General features: G+C 38.1%; 1 protein-coding gene across 3 annotated transcripts in view; it reads right to left on the reverse strand.

Moving 5' to 3' along the window:
• The window catches only part of eIF5B (eukaryotic translation initiation factor 5B), a 501,408-nt gene that overhangs the window by 303,312 nt on the left and 177,473 nt on the right, over positions 1 to 20,623 (reverse strand). For all 3 annotated transcript variants that reach the window (XM_067136000.2, XM_068225162.1, XM_067136001.2), the window contains exon 16: positions 18,438 to 18,519. In XM_067136000.2, coding sequence (XP_066992101.2) covers positions 18,438 to 18,519 — 82 coding nt within the window. The remainder of the gene's footprint in view (positions 1 to 18,437; positions 18,520 to 20,623) is intronic.

Here is a 20,623-nt window from a genome sequence, read left to right on the forward strand (position 1 = left end):
TATATGGTCTTTAGGTTAGTACACTTCATGAACTTCAGGGAAATAAACTATCAAATGAAAGGGCATCAGTATTCTAGGTTCAAAGTCACAAACTTTCAAGATAAGTAGTTGGGCATTTTGATTATTCACTGCAGCTCCTTCAGATTCAGAGAAATGGAAGTTTTTGATGTAGAAGTAAATATGCTTTTAGTACTAGGTGAATGCAGGAGAAATTATCGAATGCATCGGCAGTGTTCAATGAAAGATATGGGATGCTAGTGTCACATATGAAATTCAAATTAATGGAAACATGGCTACGTAAGTATGCAATTGTACAGAACAAGAATCACTTATCAAAACTGAATGACAAAAATAATCAATCACCACTGATCTGCATTTAGGGCAGTTACCCAGGGGCCTATTCCACAAAAGTATGGTCTTGTACATTACAAGTTACTAGTGTGGGTTCTTGTAATGTATGGAGTTGTACATTTGTGTTCCACAAAAGATTGAAAGTCTCTTGTATATTACCAGTGAATTGTTACAGGTTTTACAAGTGATGACATATCAATAAACATACTACAGTAGAAGTCCGATATAGCGAGTGCGGCATATAACAAGAACTCCGTTATAGCGATGGATGTTTTCTGTCCCTTCAAAATTCCTATATTAAACTGTGTATCGTCCTTCGGTTACAGCGAGAACCCTATCAGTGGCGGATCCGTTATTACGAGCGATTAAGCGCGCGCGATTTTTTCCGTTACCGATATTTATTCACCCCAGCGATTATATTGCATGCGATCGATTACCTTCGGCATCGTTTTCTCGCTATGTGCACTAGCGATTTCTCTCGTCGACATTCGAAGGCGATGTCGGAGTCGATTAGTAATATCCGTCGACAGCTGTTCCGTAAAGAAAATTCGAAATGAAAGAACATATTTTCGTAATAAATGCGTAAATAACGTGTCCGATAACGGTTGTTAACTCGTTAAAAATGAAGGCTGACTAAACGACCGTTTAATTTTGAGGCTAAATACTGCAATTAAGTAAGAATGGGATACACCTCGAGATATGGCAGAGTGCTTAATTGATTTCATAGGTTAGTTTGTATTTTGTCGCGTCTGGTTAAATTACGGAAAGGCTATTATGAAAATGTATAACGAGAAAGGTGTAATTTCTCAACCGGCTCTTGAAGTGTGTGTTCATCATACGTATAGTACGGTAAAGTGAGGATACGTGACGCTGTTTGAATAAGAAAACTGAAACGTTTGCAACAAAATGCGATCGATCATCTTCGGTACGGTATAGTTTTCTCACTTTGTGCATTTGCGAGCTCTCTCGTTAACATTCAAAGGCGATGGACTTGATTAGTGATACCCATCGACTGCTGTTCCCTAAAGAAAATTCGAAATGAAAGAGTATAACACGTTTTCGTAATAAATGCGTAAATAATGTGGCCGATAGCAGTTCTTAACTCGTAAAAATAAAGACTGAATAAACGATATCTTAATTTTAGTGTTATATACGGAAATTACGTGAGAATGTCATACACCTCAAGATATGGCGGAGTACATCACTGATTTCAGAGGATATTTCATATCTTCTCGCGTCTAGTTATGGCTATTTACATGTAAATTTTTCGCGAGGAGGTTATATCTCTACATGCGTTTCAAATATGTTTTCATGATAGGCTACATACACGGTTAGGTTAGGTTAGGTGACGCTGTTTGAAGAAGAAAGCTGAGGTGTTTGCCACAGAAATCTCTGGAGTGATACCGTATTTATCCGAATCCAAGACTTTTTCCCCCTCAGAATCTCATGCGATAACTCAAGGGTTGTTGCATTCGCGGCCTAACAGTAAGTTAATGGGCACCACTGGCAACTACCGCGGTATCCACGCTGCTTCTTTTCACACGCACACAGAATAAACGACCGCCTCTTTACTACACATCGCTACAGTGTACAGTGCCTGTGTGTTTCTCAAATCTGCAGAATGGCATCAAAACATGCGACCCTTCGAATTCTTAGAAAAAACCATGTTTACTCAGTGGCAGAGTCATAACGCGTCCATTGTACTTGACGCTTAGTAAAATTAAGGTTTATAGAGAGCAGGAATATTTTCGTGATGGATAGTCGTATTGTAAAGATACGTGGAAAAGGTATTGCCGGCAAATTTTCAACGGGTTCTAGTCGATATTATGGTGCCAATTTTAAGTTAATGTTTATTAAACACTCGGAAATGTCGAAAAATTGTGCAGCCGCAAGAAAATACGGCATAGGCCTAACTAAAGCCAATATTTGGAGTTAGCGTGAAGACAAAGAGCCAAAAAAATGCGTACTGTACAAAAATGTATTCAGCGGTCCGCAACAGGACGCTTTAAAGAAGTCGATGATGAAATTGTGAGGTATGAGCACGAAAACCGCAGGGGCGGTTGGCCATACCGTGGCGCAATAAAACTCGTTCGTTGACTTTCAACGTTCGCGATTAGGCCTATACATCGCTAGCCGTTGAATGTGGCCCCACCCGACAAGCGAGACGTGCGTATAGCGGTAACTGACGCTGCGTAAAAGTAACAGTTTTATAGACAGCAAGAATAATTTCCCGATGGATCGCTGTATTGTAGAGACGCATGGAATAGGTATTAACGGAAAACTTTCAACGAGTTCTCTTCGATATTATGATGCCAATGTTAAGTTAATGGTCCTTTAACCCGCGGAAATAGAGAATAATTGTGCAGCCGCAAAAAAAATAAAATAATAATAATAATAATAAAAAAAAATACGGCGTGACGCAAGTCAATGTTCGGCGTCTGTATCATGTCTGTAGGCCTGTATGATTTTACAAACTTCTTTTTGAGCCTGATTTAAATTTTTTGAAGGATAAGTGGGGTTCATCTTGGATTCGGAGAAATACGGAACTATATTTTTTTCAGAATGAAATTAAACAAATTTTCACGTAGTATCGGATTACGAAAAATAACAAACAAGTAAGCCGTAGTGTGGATATCATCTGCGGAAACGCAAGTTTTGAACAAACGGATTGCCGTTTCATGCCGATTTTAAAGTGCTAGAATGGTTTTCCGACTTTTATACAAAAATCGGATATGACAATCCGCTATAGCGAGTAAATTTTTCGCTGTTGTGAATTCTCGCTATAACGGACTTCTACTGTACGTCATAGTATGGATCAGCTGTTTATCTTTGTATTCCATTCGTTGAATTAGGTTATGCTTGCCTCATTTATCATAATATCGTATTTTAAGGTAACTTATGCAGCAAAGATTCAAAGAAATAATATTCCTGTGAATTTCTTAGTGCTACTATGTTATTTTTCAGTTTATTTCTTTGATGATAGGAAATTACTCCGTTATTATCACCCATTCTGTCCTTCCGTGATCCTCGCATGTGTTCCACGATAGTCTGACATACCTTAGTCTGCCATTAGGAATCAGTTGCCGCTAATGATATTCGGCTGCCAAACTTAATTGTTATGAAATTGCAAACTCTGCATGAATTGTTAAAATTATGTCAGGAGAAACTAAGTTATTCATTTTGAAGGAAGATATTCGTTTCGGTGCATTCAGCGAGAGTCTGAAAAAACATGACAAAAAATAAATGGTTGGATGGAAATATTTCACTTGGGAGCTTTTGAGAGGATTGGACATATGTAAGAGATATTCTGCTCTTTAATGATTCCAGGAATGTCCTTCTTGGAACATGTTTGTTCAGTATTTTCAGGCCAACAATCAATTAGAGGAAATTTTATATCATTTATTGCAGCTACCACAGAATGTATTGACCTACAGACCGAAGATTTTGCCATCCCAGGCACATCTGCAATACCATGGTACTGACCACTGTTTCCTGGCCAATGTAGTGATGTTAGTAACTGTTGTTTAGCAGAGAGCGATTTATTTCTGTTTGTAGGATGTTTTAACCTATGCCCAATATCTATCTAAAGTTCTTCCACTTGTGTTGTGCTTAACCTAAAAACGTTCATTGTATTGAAACACAGTGTTAAACTGGAAGTTTATTCTTTCCCTGTACAGATGGTAGTTTTCATTTTCATCACTATCACTACTGCTAGACGACATATTTATCAAAATGTATCTGAAATAAGCATATTTAAATAGCACTAGTACATTTATGTATTAATGTCCTTTCACTGGTAGAGAATACTTCCCAATTCACTAGTAAGTTACAAGTACTAGTACTTTCGTGGAACACACCCATAAAAATTCATTGGTAATTTGCAAGTATGGAGTAGTAAAGTACAACTGTAGAAAATTCTTTTGTGGAACAGAAAATCTGGTATTTGTACTAGTTACTAGAGAATTTACTTGTAATGTACAAGACCATACTTTTGTGGAATAGGCCGCATGTGTCAGATTCCGTGTCTGTTATTTATCTAGTCTTTTCTTAAATAATTGCAAAAATTTGGAAATTTATTGAATGGACATCTCTCTTGGTAAATTATTCCGATCACTAACTCCTCTTTCTATAAACGAAATGATAGATATTTTTGTTGCTATAGAAGTAAATCCACAGATAAGTCAATGTGAATTGGTCAAAACCAGTGGGATTGGCCACACTTCAGTACAGCAGCAGCATTACCAACTTTATCATGTGTGTTTGCATCAAGATCTCACACAAAGAGATTTTCAGATTACAGAGTTGCTTTTTGTAATGAGTTATGTAACACTGTTGCAGAGAATGGTTCATTCTTGGCAAGGATATTTATTTCAGATGAAGCAACTTTCTCAAACAGTGGACATGTTACTAAGCATAATATGCATTATTTGACACCAGAAAAATCCGAATGGATGAGAAATGTACCTTTTCAGTATTGTTGGTCAATATTGGGTGTGGAATTCTTGATAACTTGTCATCAGTCCTTACTTCTTCAAAGGTACAATTACTGCTGAATCATGTTATTTGGTCAACTATGAATTACTTCCTCTTGGAAAACATTCCCCTCGGCTTGAGAAGAGAGTGGTATCAGCAGGATGGTGCACCACCACATTTTGCCCAACGTACAGGTGAACTGTTTAATGAGAAATTCGGTGATGGGTGGATAGGACGTGCTGGACCTGGCATATGGCCACTAACTACTTTGGTTTCTGGAGGTGCCAAAGTACCAGAATGTTGTCCTGCAGCAGTTCTTTGTTTCCCTTGCCGGTAAATCTAGCAACATGAGGTTGACGCATTTGAGCACTTTCAAATACCATCATACTGAGCATGGATTAAATCTGGAAAGGAAGACTAGAACTCCAGATACACAACGGCAATGGTAGTGAACAATTTAAGACTAGTAATAACACTCACTCACTCACTCCGTAGGCTTCTGAGGAATGTGAAGTTCCATTGCCGATCTCACAATCCTCTTCCATCCTTTTCGATCTTGAGCCCGAGTAATAACAACAAGAATTTTAAAAAGAACCAATATGTTTGGTAACCTATCGCATGTTCCAGTCATAATTAACTCTTTCCTTCTGTAAGTGCCTGAATGCACCAAGCGGTGGAAGTCGCGGTTCCTGCCTTAGCACCCGTGTACTTTCCAGCCAATTCACGCCATCTCTCAGACAGTTCAGTAATTACTTCTTCATTTTCTACCGCTTTTTCCCACACCTGTGGGGTCGCGGGTGCAAACTGCGTCGCACATGTGGATTTGGCTCAGTTTTATGGCCGGATGCCCCTTCTGATGCCAATCCTATATGGTTGGATGTAATCACAATTGCGTGTTTCTGTGATGGTTGGTAGTGTGGTGTGTTGTATGAATATGAAAAGGAGCGTGTTGGGACATACACAAACACCCAGTCCCCGAACGAGAAGAATTAATCAGAAGCAATTAAAATCCCCAACCCGGCCGGGAATCGAACCCGGGACCATCTGCAACAAAGGGCAGTATGCTGACCATTCAGCCAACGAGTCTGACAGTTCAGTAATTACTACTGACTGTAAACTCTTCCTAATATGTCAGGCAAGCGTAAGACAAGATTTAGAAGGCCTAGGATTGTAGCAAAGAGGAATTAATAAATGTGTATTCCATGACTGCCACTTTCAATTGTTCTGTTTGTAAATATGGCTACTCCATCAGATGCCGATGTCGAAGAAGAGTTGTATAAAAGCAATTTTAGCATATATCATCTCTTCATATACCACTCCAGCTTTTCTACAGCAGTTTGCAATGATTTCTTCTTTCAGCGATCTCCATGCAGCATAGAATATCTGCATTGCTTCCAATCATCATCATCATCATCATCACTGCTTCCAATCATCATCATCATCATCATCATCATTGTACAGTTCCAGTTTCCCGAGTACTGTTAATGAGAATCTTTCACTTCTTCCTGTCCATATACAACTTGTCATGGAGAACAACATCCATTGTCCATCCTCTGGCAACTAGACCAACCTTGATCATATCCATCCATTGGGTTTTAGGTCTTCCTGCAGGTCTTTTCCCCTTCATCTGTCTTTCCAAATGCATTCCGACTGTTCTTGTAGGATCCATCCTAATCAAATGCCCGTACCACCATAGACTGGATGTGCCAATTCTGTCTAATAGGACTGTCTTTATTCTGGCTTCTTTCCTCACCTCCTCATTTCTTAACTTGCCCATCTTGGTCTTCTGGATGGTGGATCTAAGAAATTTCATCTCTGATGCCTGCAGTCTTGATGAATCTCTTTTTATGAGGGTGCACGCTTCAATACCATAGGTCAATATTGGTATGAAATAGCTTGTTAAACATCATCAGTTTGGCAGGTTTTGGAATCGTAATCCCATAAAAGTGTTCTTACTAGTTGGTAGAATTCTGATCCCATTTGCACTCTGTAATTTCCTTTCCGACCGAATTATCACTGGAAATTACACTTCCAAGGTAAGGAAAACTATCCACACGCTCTAGCTGATGGTCTCCTAGTTTTACACTTGCTGGACACCTTGTTATGTTGACTGCAATCAGCACTGCCTTGGTCTCGATGTTGAGGTTATATTCCTGGAACTGGGATTTCCATACGTTGAGTCTGGTCTGTACTTCCTCTTCTGTTTCACCCCAAATTATGATATCATCAGCAAAGGCCACTGCAATCAGTTCACCTAACCTTTCCTTGATGTTCATTATATTGTCCATAACAGTGATGAACAGTAGTAGGGACAGTGCACTTCCTTGCTGAACTCCACTCTTGGTCTCAAAGCGTGATGATCGACCTTCCCCAATTTGTACACAGCTAGTACAGTCTTTATACATCTGAATTTTCCTTACCAGTCCTTCAGGCAAATTTCTTTTCCTCAGGCACTCCCAGATCTTATCTCTTATAACAGTATCACAGGCCTTTTCTATATCCAGGAATACAATGATCAGGTTCTTGCCTTTCTCCCAATACTTTTCCATCAGCATGCGGGTTCTAAAAATTAAATCCATTGTTGATCTGTTACTTTTGAATCCATATTGCTCCTCTTCTAACTGCGGTTCATTGATTGTTCTCAATCTCCTTTCTATGATCTTCTCTAGAATTTTTAGCGCATGAGACAGCAGTGTTATTCCTCTATAGCTGGAGGGTTTCTGTATGCTGCCTTTCATAAGCAGGGGAATTATAACGCCCTTGCTCCAATCTGCAGGTATTTTGTTGTCTGTCCATATGGCATTTAGTACTCTATGCAGCCGTTGTATACCCTGGATACCAGCTGCCTTTATCATGTCTGCATTCACTTCATCTGCACCTGAAGATTTTCCTTTAGGCATAGATTTTAAGGCTGTCTCAGTTTCTGTCCAGGTGATAAGAGGTTCCTCATCATAGGATTTTGTTCTTGAACTGGTCTATTCAGTAGGTGGTCGAAATGGTTCTTCAGGACTTCTCTCATGTCACTTTCTGTCCTAACCAAATTTCCATTTTCATCTTCAAGTGCCTTTATGGTATTCACTGGCTTCCTTTTACCCCTGATAACACTATGCAGTGGTTTCTTATTGCCTCTGCTGTCTTCCTCCAGCTTCTGAGTGAATATATTCTATGCCTTGGTCTTTTCTTCTGTAACTGTTCTTTTAACATCTAGTTTCTTGTTTCGGTATAATTGATATAGATGTTGATTACCATACAGAACCTGAAAATATTTGTCCCGAATGAGTAAATTTATAATACCAATATAAATGGTCCGTTATTGGACATGATCAATTTTCCAGCTAACTCATTTTGGGTTGCCAGCGTTTTGCCCCAGTGTGCTAAGTAAATAGAACACCCACCAAGACGCACGGCTAGTGCATACCGTGGAGGCCACTGCGTAGGCTACTTGGAGCCACCGGCAGTGCCAATGAACTATGAGAGACTGTCGCATTACCAAAAATTGATGCCTGCCTGGCCATCAGATGGTTTAGATGTTGATTCCCATACAGAACCTGAAATATTTGTCCTGAATGAGTAAATTTATAATACCAATACTAGCAAGATACCTGTGCTTCAGTACGGTATTATACTGAAATTTATAATTGAATGCTTAACGTTTTACTGTATATGTAATTCACCGGAATTCGTGATCTGACTCATTTTCTGAAAGAATCCACCAAAATTCGCGATCTGACTCGTTTTATGAGAGATTACGGCAAAGTTCTTCCCATTTCAGCAATCTATTTCGCATTTCCTGCGCTAGGTCCAGATATGTAAAAGTTTCAAACAAATTTATTTAAAAACCACAATTCCAATACTTTAAAATCTCTAAGTCTAAGATACAAATACTACATACATGTTAAAATGGGACATGTTTCGCTTAGGCTTTGTAAGCATCTTCAGCCATACTTAATCTAAAGCTAAGTCAGGGCCCTGAACTGGGTTTCTCATTAAAGTATAATACAAGATAAAACACTCATAAAATCTAGTTTGTGGAAAAAGCAATACTTAAATGCAAATAAAATTCAATAATGAACTTGTCATAGTATTATATATACATGGAATGAATACTAGTGTTCATCTAAAAAAGTACACGTTAGTTACTTAGCTTACAAAGCCTAAGCGAAACATGTCCCATTTTAACATGTATGTAGTATTTGTATCTTAGACTTATAGATTTTAAATTATTGGAATGGTGGTTTTTAAATAAATTTGTTTGAAACTTTTACATTCTGTACTCCAATACGGCTATCATAATGAGACTCATAATGTATAATAGGTCCAGATATTCCACCCGGTCAGTTGGCTCCCTAAATCTCTGCCATGTTTTCCTATAAGCATTTTTAATATGGATCAAATCCTTGAGGAGATCCAGCATGGTGTCATCTTGGGTGCCTTGGCGATACTGAACCCGTGGCCGGACTGCATTCGCAGTCATTACCTGGCTAGGACCCATTTCCAGCGCAGTCCAGAACAGAATTATTATTAGGCTGGGTGATTTTAGTTGAATTTAGGTTATTATTATTATTGATATTATTATTATTATTATTAATGTTCTGGACCCCGCAGCAAGATGCAAGACCCCTACTTGGTGGTAAATTACATCTACTGCCATTGTCATTGCTGACAATGTGACCAGCACCATTGTTGCGCGTAGGCAAGTGCGCAGGATTCCTGGCGATAAAAAATGATATACTTTCATGCATTATTGACCTTATTATAGAGGTGAATAATTGCACGGTCAAAACCATTCCTATCGTTTATTTCAAATGTGTTCAAATTTTTATTTACTGTATATGTCAGGAGAATCTACTGTAATCTAACTTTAAGTTCTCCAAAGGAAAAGATGGCTCTTGAAAACGAACCCAGGAAGGATTAAAAATGATTGGTTTATGATCAGAATCAAGTAAATTATGAACAGTAAAATCAATTGGTCTCAACTCCTTTTTCACCCCACCACCGTTAAGTTGATTTACGCCCCCCCCCCCAACCTTCAGTTTTGAGATATAAGTATCCCCATAAAAAGAATTCACTTTCTTCACTTCCTTTCACACTCTCCCCCCCCCCCCCCCATGTTAAGTGATTTTCCAAAAAACCCACCTTTATTAGTAAAGGATCTTCTAATACCAATTATCATGACTGTAGACTGTATCATCTTCAGTTTTTGAGATGTGTGTCATAAAAGGAATTCAACTCCTTTTCACCCCCACCCCCAAAATGATTTCCCCCAAAAATGTGTTTTTGTTTTTAAAGGAGATCCAAAAACCAATTTTCACGTCTGTAACAACTTTAGTTTTTATGAGATGTAAGTATTCTCATACAATTAATTTTTCAAATCCATCACCCCCCTCATTGGATTTTCCAAAATCAAAGGAATACGTGTTTCTTTACTTTTAAAGCAGATTCCAAATACCAATTTTCATGTCTGCAAAACCTCTTTCGTTTTTAAGATAATAGTATCTTCATACGAATAATTCAACTAATTTTTCAATTCTCCCCCCCCCCCCCCCCCTAAGTGGTTTACCAAAAGCAAAATATACATATTTCTTTAATTTTAAAGGAGATTTCAACTACCAATTTTCACATCTGTAACATCTTCAGTTTTTGAGATATCAGTATCCTAATAAAAAGAATTCAACCCCATTTTCAGTCATTTTTACCTCCCACGTAAGTGTTTTTTCTGGAAACAAAAAATACATGTTTCTTTATTTTTAAGAGAGATTAAAAATACAATTTTTCACTTCTGTAACATGTCAAGTTTTTGAGATATACTGTAGATATGCTCATTTTAAAATTTCATCCCCTTTTTAGTTCCCCTTACGAGGAGCTTCCGAAAATAAATCACCTGTGTTCCTTTACTTTTACAGGAGATTCCAAATACCAATTTTTAGGTCTGTAACATTTTATGTTTCTGAGATATACTGTCGATATAGTCTTTTTCAAAAATTCGCCCCATTTGTCATTCCTGTTTAACCCCCATTAATTGGATTTTCCAAAAAACAAAATAATATATCTGTGATTTGGTTCTAAAAGGGCCAATGTCAAAAAACCTGTTTTTGAGCTATGAGCTTTTGAAGTTTTGCTTATAGTTTTCCAATCATTGTTTTCAACAACTAACTTTAAATAAGTTTATACTTTCTTTGTGGAAGTTACCTCATTAAACGCTAATCTTTTCTATCGTATTCTTTGAAAATTGCCAGGTCTCTAATCTTAATAATAATAATGTTATTTGTTTTACGTCCCACTAACTACTCTTTTACGGTTTTCGGAGACGCCGAGGTGCCGGAATTTAGTCCCGCAGGAGTTCTTTCACGTGCCAGTAAATCTACCGACACGAGGCTGACGTATTTGAGCACCTTCAAATACCACCGGACTGAGCCAGGATCGAACCTGCCAAGTTGGGGTCAGAAGGCCAGCGCCTTAACCGTCTGAGCCACTCAGCCCGGCGGTCTCTAATCTTTATTGGTACAATAACATTATTGGCAAGGGCTTATTTTATTAAACGTTAACTGTTCGTTTAGTACTTAACAGAGACATTTGCCCTTTTAACATGTTGCAAGCCAGTATAAAACGCGTTTGTATCAGTTAATATCTCAATTTCGATACAAAACGACATTGGCCCTTTTAGAACCAAGCCACAGATATCTTTCTTTATTTCTAAAGGAGATTCAAATACCAATTTTCAGTGAATATTGAATTTTCACGACCGCATTGTAATCGAAACAGGCTTTCAACGTATTAGGTCGTGTTACGTACATGTAGTACGTGTTGAAGAGATGTTAAGTACAGAACAAAAATGGCCAGCCGGACACCAGTGGGATCCGAACCCACAACCACTGGTGTCCGGCTGGCCATTTTTGTTCTGTACTTAACATCTCTTCAACACGTACTACATGTACGTAACACGACCTAATACGTTGAAAGTCTGTTTCGATTACAATGCGGTCGTGAAAATTCAATATTCATTGACATGCCCCACAATGGGCGACTTAAACGCACTCTACAGTGTGCTAGCAGCAGTGCCAGACCTGTAGCTCAGATCCTTTCAAACAGAACAAAGATGGCCTGGGCCACCATAGCTCAATTGGTAGAGCAACCGACGCGAAATCGGGAGGTTGTGGGTTCGGATCCCACTGGTGTCCGGCTGGCCATTTTTGTTCTGTACTTAACATCTCTTCAACACGTACTACATGTACGTAACACGACCTAATACGTTGAAAGTCTGTTTCGATTACAATGCGGTCGTGAAAATTCAATATTCATTGACATGCCCCACAACGGGCGACTTTAACGCACTCTACAGTGTGCTAGCAGCAGTGCCAGACCTGTAGCTCAGATCCTTTCAAACAGAACAAAGATGGCCTGGGCCACCATAGCTCAATTGGTAGAGCAACCAACGCGAAATCGGGAGGTTGTGGGTTCGGATCCCACTGGTGTCCGGCTGGCCATTTTTGTTCTGTACTTAACATCTCTTCAACACGTACTACATGTTCGTAACACGACCTAATACGTTGAAAGTCTGTTTCGACCAATTTTCAGATCTGTAATAGCTTCAGTTTCTAAGATATAAGTATCCGCATTAAAGGCATTCAACCCCTTTTTTTTACCTCTCCTAGTGGGGTTTTCCAAAAACAAAACAATACATGTTTATTTTTAAAGGAGATTCTAAATACCAATTTTTACATCTGTAAACTTTTAAAGTTTTGAGATATAGATACTGTACCAGGAAATGATTATGGGGCCAGAGCATGGGAAGGATCTCAGGTAGTGTTCGGTTACTTATTGGAGGAAGTACAGAGATGGATCGTTTCGCAGATGGTAAAATCTTTTTGACAATATTTATTAAAAATATTCATGAAAATCACCCTGCAGTTGACTCGTCAATATTAAATTTTTAGTCAATATTCTCAAAAATGCACAAATAAAATATCGGCGCTGTTGTATTCTGAGACATCCACTTGAGAAAATGTTCAAGATAAATGCCACTTTCTTAGAGATTGTAAACACCCCACAGTTCATCTAAGACTTCTTAAATGGATTTAAATACCAAAATAACACTTTGCACAAAGAATTTCATTAAGTCCATCACCTGTGATGCGAACCTACAGTTTTTCTAATATTTTTTAACATAATATTAACAGACACTTCCATTAATGATCTGATAGTTCAAAATAAAAGTTTTCAAACACTTGCTGTATACTCCTACAGTTCATCTAAGTTGATTTTATAATAAAATAAAATTAAATAGTGCACTGGCAAACCCTAGAGTTCATCTACGTGAAATTACTTCAAGTAATAAAAGATTTTAAAGAGGAATTTACAGTTCAAAAGCAAGACATGAAGTCTTCTTAAATTATTAGGAATAGCAAGCTGAAATTCACACAAAGCACTTTTCTGTTGTTGGATGGAGCACTATGATTAACTGAGTGCTTTGTTACAAGTCAGTTTAGTGTCTAAGTGGAATTACTCACTCAAGATATAAGAAAATCACCTGGAATCTGCTTATAAGGGTTGGTGAAGTACTGTCCTGCGGCTTGGTGACTGGAACTTTCTGCAGCGTGCAGCCAAGACTCGAACTCAGCACCAGCAGCGTGACAAGTCTGTTCAATGAAGATACCACGTTATTATCCCTCGTCGACGTCCCTCGATGGATACCATGATCGAAGAAACCACGTTAATCCCACGCTGGAAATGACGTTTGACGCAGCAGAATCTCACAACACTTTGCCACGATTTCCGATGTTCTTTTAAAGATAATGTTGGAACACGGAAAGTTCAATTGGCACAAACTAATGGACTATAGAGCTCTCAATTATCATTACGATTGGTATCATACACTGACAAGTCTCAATGCACAGTTCGTATTCTCACTTCTGTTTTACGACGTCGAATACGTGACTTAGAATATCACAGTCTATGCTACAGTATGATTCGTAAGTCAAGTTAATGAAGTAATGACCTACAGTCGACTTCAAAATGGAAAACACAGTTTTTCACACACACACAGTTTATAGAATAAGGACTGAACACTGTCACAGTTCATAATAGTCACTGATTAAGTCTTAGGTTCGACCGTAGAATATTCATCACAGACCATGAAACACTTGAAAAAATGTTATTAATAACAGTCTCTACAACTGTCTCTGGAATAATAATGTTCATAGATTAAGAAGATTTTATGACTGAATTTGCATAACACGAGTCCGTACGACTTAATATTGCCATAAAAAGTTCTTAACATTCAGTTAGTTTCTCATGGTAGTAATTGAAAGTTCGAGAAAGTATTTATTTATATTGTTATTTGTTGAATGTTCAATGGAAAAGTATCTCACACAGTTCACAATTGTACTAGTTTAGGAGAAATGCGTCTCAGAATCATTTAAATGGTCACAAATTAGGAGTTTAGTTTATAACACGCAATGTCACAGTCAATGACAAAGTTCAAAATTACGAGAAAATAACAAAGTCCACAATACCGTCAACTGGTAAATGAAATACTTGAATCTACAATTACACTTCAATTCAAAATTTCTATTGTAATTTCACTCGGTTAACACACTTCTAAATATTATATAATGACGATTTTAGTCGTAGAAAATTTTATAACATTTAATTTGTCACGACGCAGTAGAAACTTTACTTGCGACGTCTTCGCACAATTTCAAAGTGCTCGATTGTAACTTCTACGTCTTCTCGGATCGCGACGGAGCATACTGTCGTTCTGTCATAATCGTCGAGCTTAAGGCACGCGCGCGCACGCACACTCTCTCTCTCTCTCTCTCTCTCTCTCTGGCTATACGCTTGGTTCGTTGACCTATTTATATCCGGCTGGCGGACAGCACTCTGAGTCAGGTGATGAAGGGGTGATAGTACTTCCCAAACTTCTACTTGTTATATCTTGGAAACCACTGGACGGATTAATCTCAAATTTGCAGCGTTGTACTTTTAAAATATGGGCTACAATTTAGTGTTGGTCTCATATTTATTGATCCAGTCGTTGAGAAGTTTAAAAATGGTTTCAAGAGAATTCTAAGGGGAGGTAAGCTACAAGCAGTGCTGACGTCACTTGACCTTGCTCCACTCATGAGGTCTCCCTCATGCAGTGCAGTGAGAACGAGAACATTCTCTCGCACAGCTGTTTGTGCATCGTAACTTAGCCGTTCACTCATGAATAAAGATTTATAACTCGTATGTACCAGGGCCTATGCTTTCCTGGTGCAATACACTCATATAAAAATTTCTAAAAATTGATCCCATTTGTCACTCCTGTTTAACCTCCATTAATTGGCTTTTCCAAAAATTAAAAAGTACGTGTTTCTTTATTTTTAAAGGAGATTCCAAATACCAATTTTCAGGTCTGTAATATCTTCGGTTTCTGAGATATAAGTATTCTCATTAAAGGCACTGAACCCCCTTTTCACCCTTTTTCTCCCCTCCTAGTGGAATTTTCCACAAAAAACTAGTTTCTTTATTTTTAAAGGAGATTCTAAATAACAATTTTTACATCTGTAAACTTTTAAAGTTTTGAGATATAGATACACTCAATTTAAAAATTCACCCCCCTTTTCACCCCCTTAGCAATGGAATATCCAAAAATCCTCCCTTAGCGAGCACCTACATTGTAATACAGTCGAACCTGCCCTAACGGACACCCTTAGTCAGCGGACACCTCCCTATACGGACAATTTTCCTCGGAATCGATTTTATTTTACATAAGACAAGTATTAAATTGGCCTCATATAAGCGAACACCGCGAACTCCGGACAGCGGACATCGCCATTTGTCCCGTCCACTTGACTTAAGCGGACACTTTACACGTTGCAGGACAACTTATTACGCCGGACCACATTTCGTCCTTTCTTTTAAAACCATTCTTCAAATGTAAGGAAATCCCTTTTGAATATTTGTACTATTTCGAGTGCAAGGGGAGAGAAGGTACATCGGAATGCAGTTCTACGTAGTGGTGTATGGGCCTATTCCGAGAATTCTAACTGCCCAGAAATGCTGCCAGAGACTGTTCACTCACAAGTTACCTGGGAATTTTCTTCTCTTCTTGCATCATTCTATCCGTAACTTGGATTGTCGCTGATAAGGTCGAGCTGAAAGTAGTCAACTTGAGAAGGAAAGGACAGTACAGGCGCTAACTAGTGAGACAGAAATACCGTATCATTTCAGTTGTCTGTTAAACATGAGTAAAAATGGATTACTTCACGAAGCTGTAATGTTTGTAAAATCACTTATAATAACTCTCTATGAAATACTAAAACAGAAATGACTTAGAATAATAAAAATAAAGATATGTATGCTTATATTTCAGGTTCAATTAGATTACAAACTTGTTTTAGCGGACACCTCTCGTAACGGACAATTTTCCTCGGAACAGACGGTGTCCGCAGAAAGGAGGTTCGACTGTATAAATGTATCCTCAAAATTTCATTTCTTTATGTCCAGTATTTTTGGCTCGGTGATAATGAATCAGTCAGTCAGGACAAGTTCTTTTATATATATATATATATATATATATAAATAAATGGTACGCTATTGGACATTATAAATTTTCCAGCTAACTCATTCCTGGTTGCCAGCATTTTGCCCAGTGTGCTAAGTTGGGCTCATCAGTTGGTAAATAAGCAAACCCACCAAGACGCATGGCTAGTGCATACCGGTATGCACTACCACCTGATCACCTGATGGTCAGGCAGGCATCAATTTTTGGTAATAAGAGAAAGTCTCTCATAGTGCATTGGCACTGCCGGTGGCTCCAAGTAGCCTAGCCAGTGGCCTCCACGGTATGCACTAGCCATGCGTCTTGGTGGGTGTGCTATTTACCAACTGTTGAGCCCAACTTAGCACACTGGGGCAAAACGCTGGCAACCAGGAATGAGTTAGCTGGAAAATTTATAATGTCCAATAACGGACCATTTATACTGGTATTACCGGTATAATTGTTCGAAGTTTCTGATCTTTGCCTCATCTCTAGTAAGATCCGATTTATTTTTCTCCCGATCGCTTTCTTTCCGCAAGAGATTTCTTTCCCTGATTGCTGCTCTCACTCTTTCATTCCACCAATTGCTTCCAATATGTTGCCATTAATGTCTCTCTCCAAGGCAATATAATGCAGAAAATTGGTGTTATTTTGTGTTTTATTTATAAGAAATTAATCCTACATAATGATGTACTGCATAACTGAATATATAAAATATATATTTACTTTAAGAAATGCATTGTAATTTTAACATGCTGTTGGGTAGGCAACCTGGTGATCGGAACTGTCATGCGGTTTGCTTAACTACCCCTGATATTTGCAATCTGCTACTTTTGCCTATTATACTGATCCTAAGTTTCTTAAAGGATATCAAAGATGTTTGAAGGCTATCTCCCTACCTAATGCAGTGATCTTACCACAACATTATTTTCATAATCGCTCCATTCCACGATTACAAGACACTTAATGCAACAGAAACACTAGAATCAAACGATTCTCCTATATGCTAGCAGATGGATTTGCATAAACATTGCAGAACTTGGTGGGTAGTTTGTAACAGTATATAATGGCCAGATTAGGTACATACCCCATCATTCTGGGATACCCTGAGAATTCTCTACAAATAAGTCGTAACTGGTTTCTGCACAAGTTTCGCAGAGTTTTTGCTGCACAACATCAGGCATACCCAAATAATTTCTGGTTAAGGTCATGGGTTGAAATTTCTCTCATCTCCTACTTGGTCTCAGTGGAGCTTTGAGAATGAATCTGTTATTAACCTTTATACTGCTAATATCTTGAGTGACTATCAAGAACACACCGGCCTGAATAAAAAAAATTAATAATAATGTCTAAAAATATATGAAACACATGAAAAGTGAGCAAAAATATAACAAGAAATATCATCAGAACACGCAAAAGAATTCCAAAAGAACTTTCATTTCTATTATTTTTCTCCACAAATATTAAGGACAGAAAAATATTAGAGTTGTCTAGTAGATCCAAAAATACACTATCCTATAACATGTTTGATATTCAATCACTGATATTAGAGTACACATCTTCCAATTCCAGAATATTCACAGCTTCTATATTTTTGAACTCTGAAAGCACACGCTGTCTGCCGCCTGAAGCCATTTTACAAGCCCTGGACACAGGTGCTTTTTGGGGACTGCCAACCTCAGTTGAGTACTGAACTGTGCATCATTTCAGATATTTAACTGCAGATAGTGTTAAAATGCAGTCTGCATTTTGATTTTTGGTCCATTATGTTCCTAAAGGATGTAGCTTTCTGCCACTCAAGTTTGAAAACCAAAGGAAACTCAAGAAGTATTAATTCCCTTTTCAAAAATTTAGCTGAAGTTGCCGACAAGATATCTCGGGCTCAGCAAGGACGTGACGTACTACCATGTATGACACATCTCGTGTGTAGCAGTGTAAGGATTAATAATCGAACAAAAAGGCATGTAACAATTTATTAAGAGTTTTTTCTTCTTTGTTTTGTATTGACTCTATGATTAGGTGAAGCCAAGGTGTCATAGTAGTAGTAATAATAATAATAATAATAATAATAATAATAGTATTACAGACTTACCAGCAATCGCCTTTTCCAACTCCTTTGCAGCTATCTTAACTCCCTGGGCAGCCATAATCTCCTTGTACTCCACGTATGCATTCTGGGTAAACACAAACAGTAAACTGAAAATAATGCCACGGAATCTTACATATCACATATACAGAGTTATTCATTAAGTTGAGCACCCAACATATCTTCAGTTCCATTTTGGGATTCAGTTTGTTCTAACAAGAACAGCAGTTCTCGAAATGTTAAACAACGGTTAATGCTGATATTAATTACCAACTAAACTTGCTTTATTTGAAAGGAATGTTCTGATTTCTACACCTCTGTCCCTCCACATTGTAGTGTGCATAGTGGAACCTCAATTCTCCATTTTTGGAGGGACCACAGAAAAAAGCGTACAACATGGGAAAACGGAATATCCGGCAATGAATGAACCATCAACAATTTGGCTAAACATCACAAAAAACAAATATGTACACTTATAATCTTACAAACACCCCCTGAACCCAACCAAACTACAGCCCCAATGGGCCTTCCACCTACTAAGCGACCGCTGCTCGGTCAAAGGCCTCCAGATTATGAGGTGACGCATAGTCAGTGTGACGAATCCTCTCGGCCGTTATTCCTGGCTCTCTAGACCGGGGTCGCCATCTCACCATTAAATAATGCCTCAATTAAAGGTAATCGTAGAATGAGTGAACCTGGAACCAACCCTCATATCCAGGTAAAAATTCCTGACCTGGCCGGGAACTGAACCCGGGCCCTCCGGGTGAGAGGCCGGAGAGTTTGACAGCGGGGCTGGCTTCAAACATTAACTACTGGTACGCGACTTAAAAATTTCAAACTTTACATTCAGTTTTACAGGGGAAACTTCATCAGTTTCCTCTGAGAACTTCTTTCAGTTCAGCAACTTTGATTAGTCAAACTGTTTGAAAAACCTAATAACACCTAGCGAAACAACAATCGACCACAAGTAGTTTTTTAATTCTCTAAGCTAATAAAAATAAAGCACATTGGATACAAAAGCGCCCAACATGGTGGTGAAATCCTTTTTATTTTATTTTTTTTTATTTTATGTTATCTTCCATTGTAATTTGGCCACCGGCATACTGTTCATAGCCAGTTTATGGAAATCTTGTACGGTACCGTGTAAATTAGGCCTAAATCGACTTTTAAAAGGTTATGTCAGTTATGTTGAACTCTATAATATGGTTTCGAGTGTAAGTATCGATTCTCAAGTTCTCAAATGCATTACATTCAATTCTGCCTGTCACTAATCACATTCAAATTTGAAAGAAAGAAAAATCATCAAAACTTCCGAAATTACGGTTATTCACGACCTTGAGCTCAGCTAGAAAGCGCGCTCGCTGTACAAGTCGGTACGAGTGTGAAATGATACAAAGTTTTTAAATGTAACATGCGCAGATAAAACGACTGCACAAAAACGTGAAATTCCCAGTCTTATATTACGACCGAAACAGTAATAGGCAAACCCAAAACCTCCCATGGCTTTATGTACGTAAGGTACAACATCTGTTCTAGTCTCGATAACATAATCGTATATGATAATATTAAAATACTAAATTTGGGTTACTTAAAGAGGGAGCAGTTTCGATTCCTGCCTGAAATCTCAGAGACTATACAGTGTTCTGAGGGAAGTGCAAAAACCTGTTCGGCGAAACACTAGGGAAAAGTAAAAAATAAACATCTAACCCTGGACATAATGTAGACGTTTTAAAAGTACAAACATTTGACGATACTTGTTCCGTCTTCAAATTGTGAATAGAATGAGAGTCTTAAATATCTCTAGGGTGTGAGGTAAAAAGCTTACTTTGACAGCATAACATACAGGTTCTGGGAAAAGGAGATCGGCGTTTGGTTTGCCCATTAAAATGTGAGGTTATCTGATCTACTTATTGAAATGAAACAATTAATTTATTTGATACTAAACAAAATATATCCTGTAAATACCGATTAACAAGTGAGATTTACTGTGATAATTCAGAAGATAATATAAAACTCTGACATTATAACTGAAGGGTACTGTAGGCATTAAATTTGAAATCCTCTTGACTGGACATTTAAAAGTTGTACATGAAATTTATCCCTCACTGGTTCACTTAATTGTACCTTGAACACTTTGAGTGTTATTACGACGTATTCCTTTGAATTGGTATCAGCTGTAGGTATCTCAAGCC

Source organism: Anabrus simplex, chromosome 1, assembly GCF_040414725.1.
Source record: "Anabrus simplex isolate iqAnaSimp1 chromosome 1, ASM4041472v1, whole genome shotgun sequence".
NCBI classification, from domain to species: Eukaryota; Metazoa; Arthropoda; class Insecta; order Orthoptera; family Tettigoniidae; genus Anabrus; species Anabrus simplex.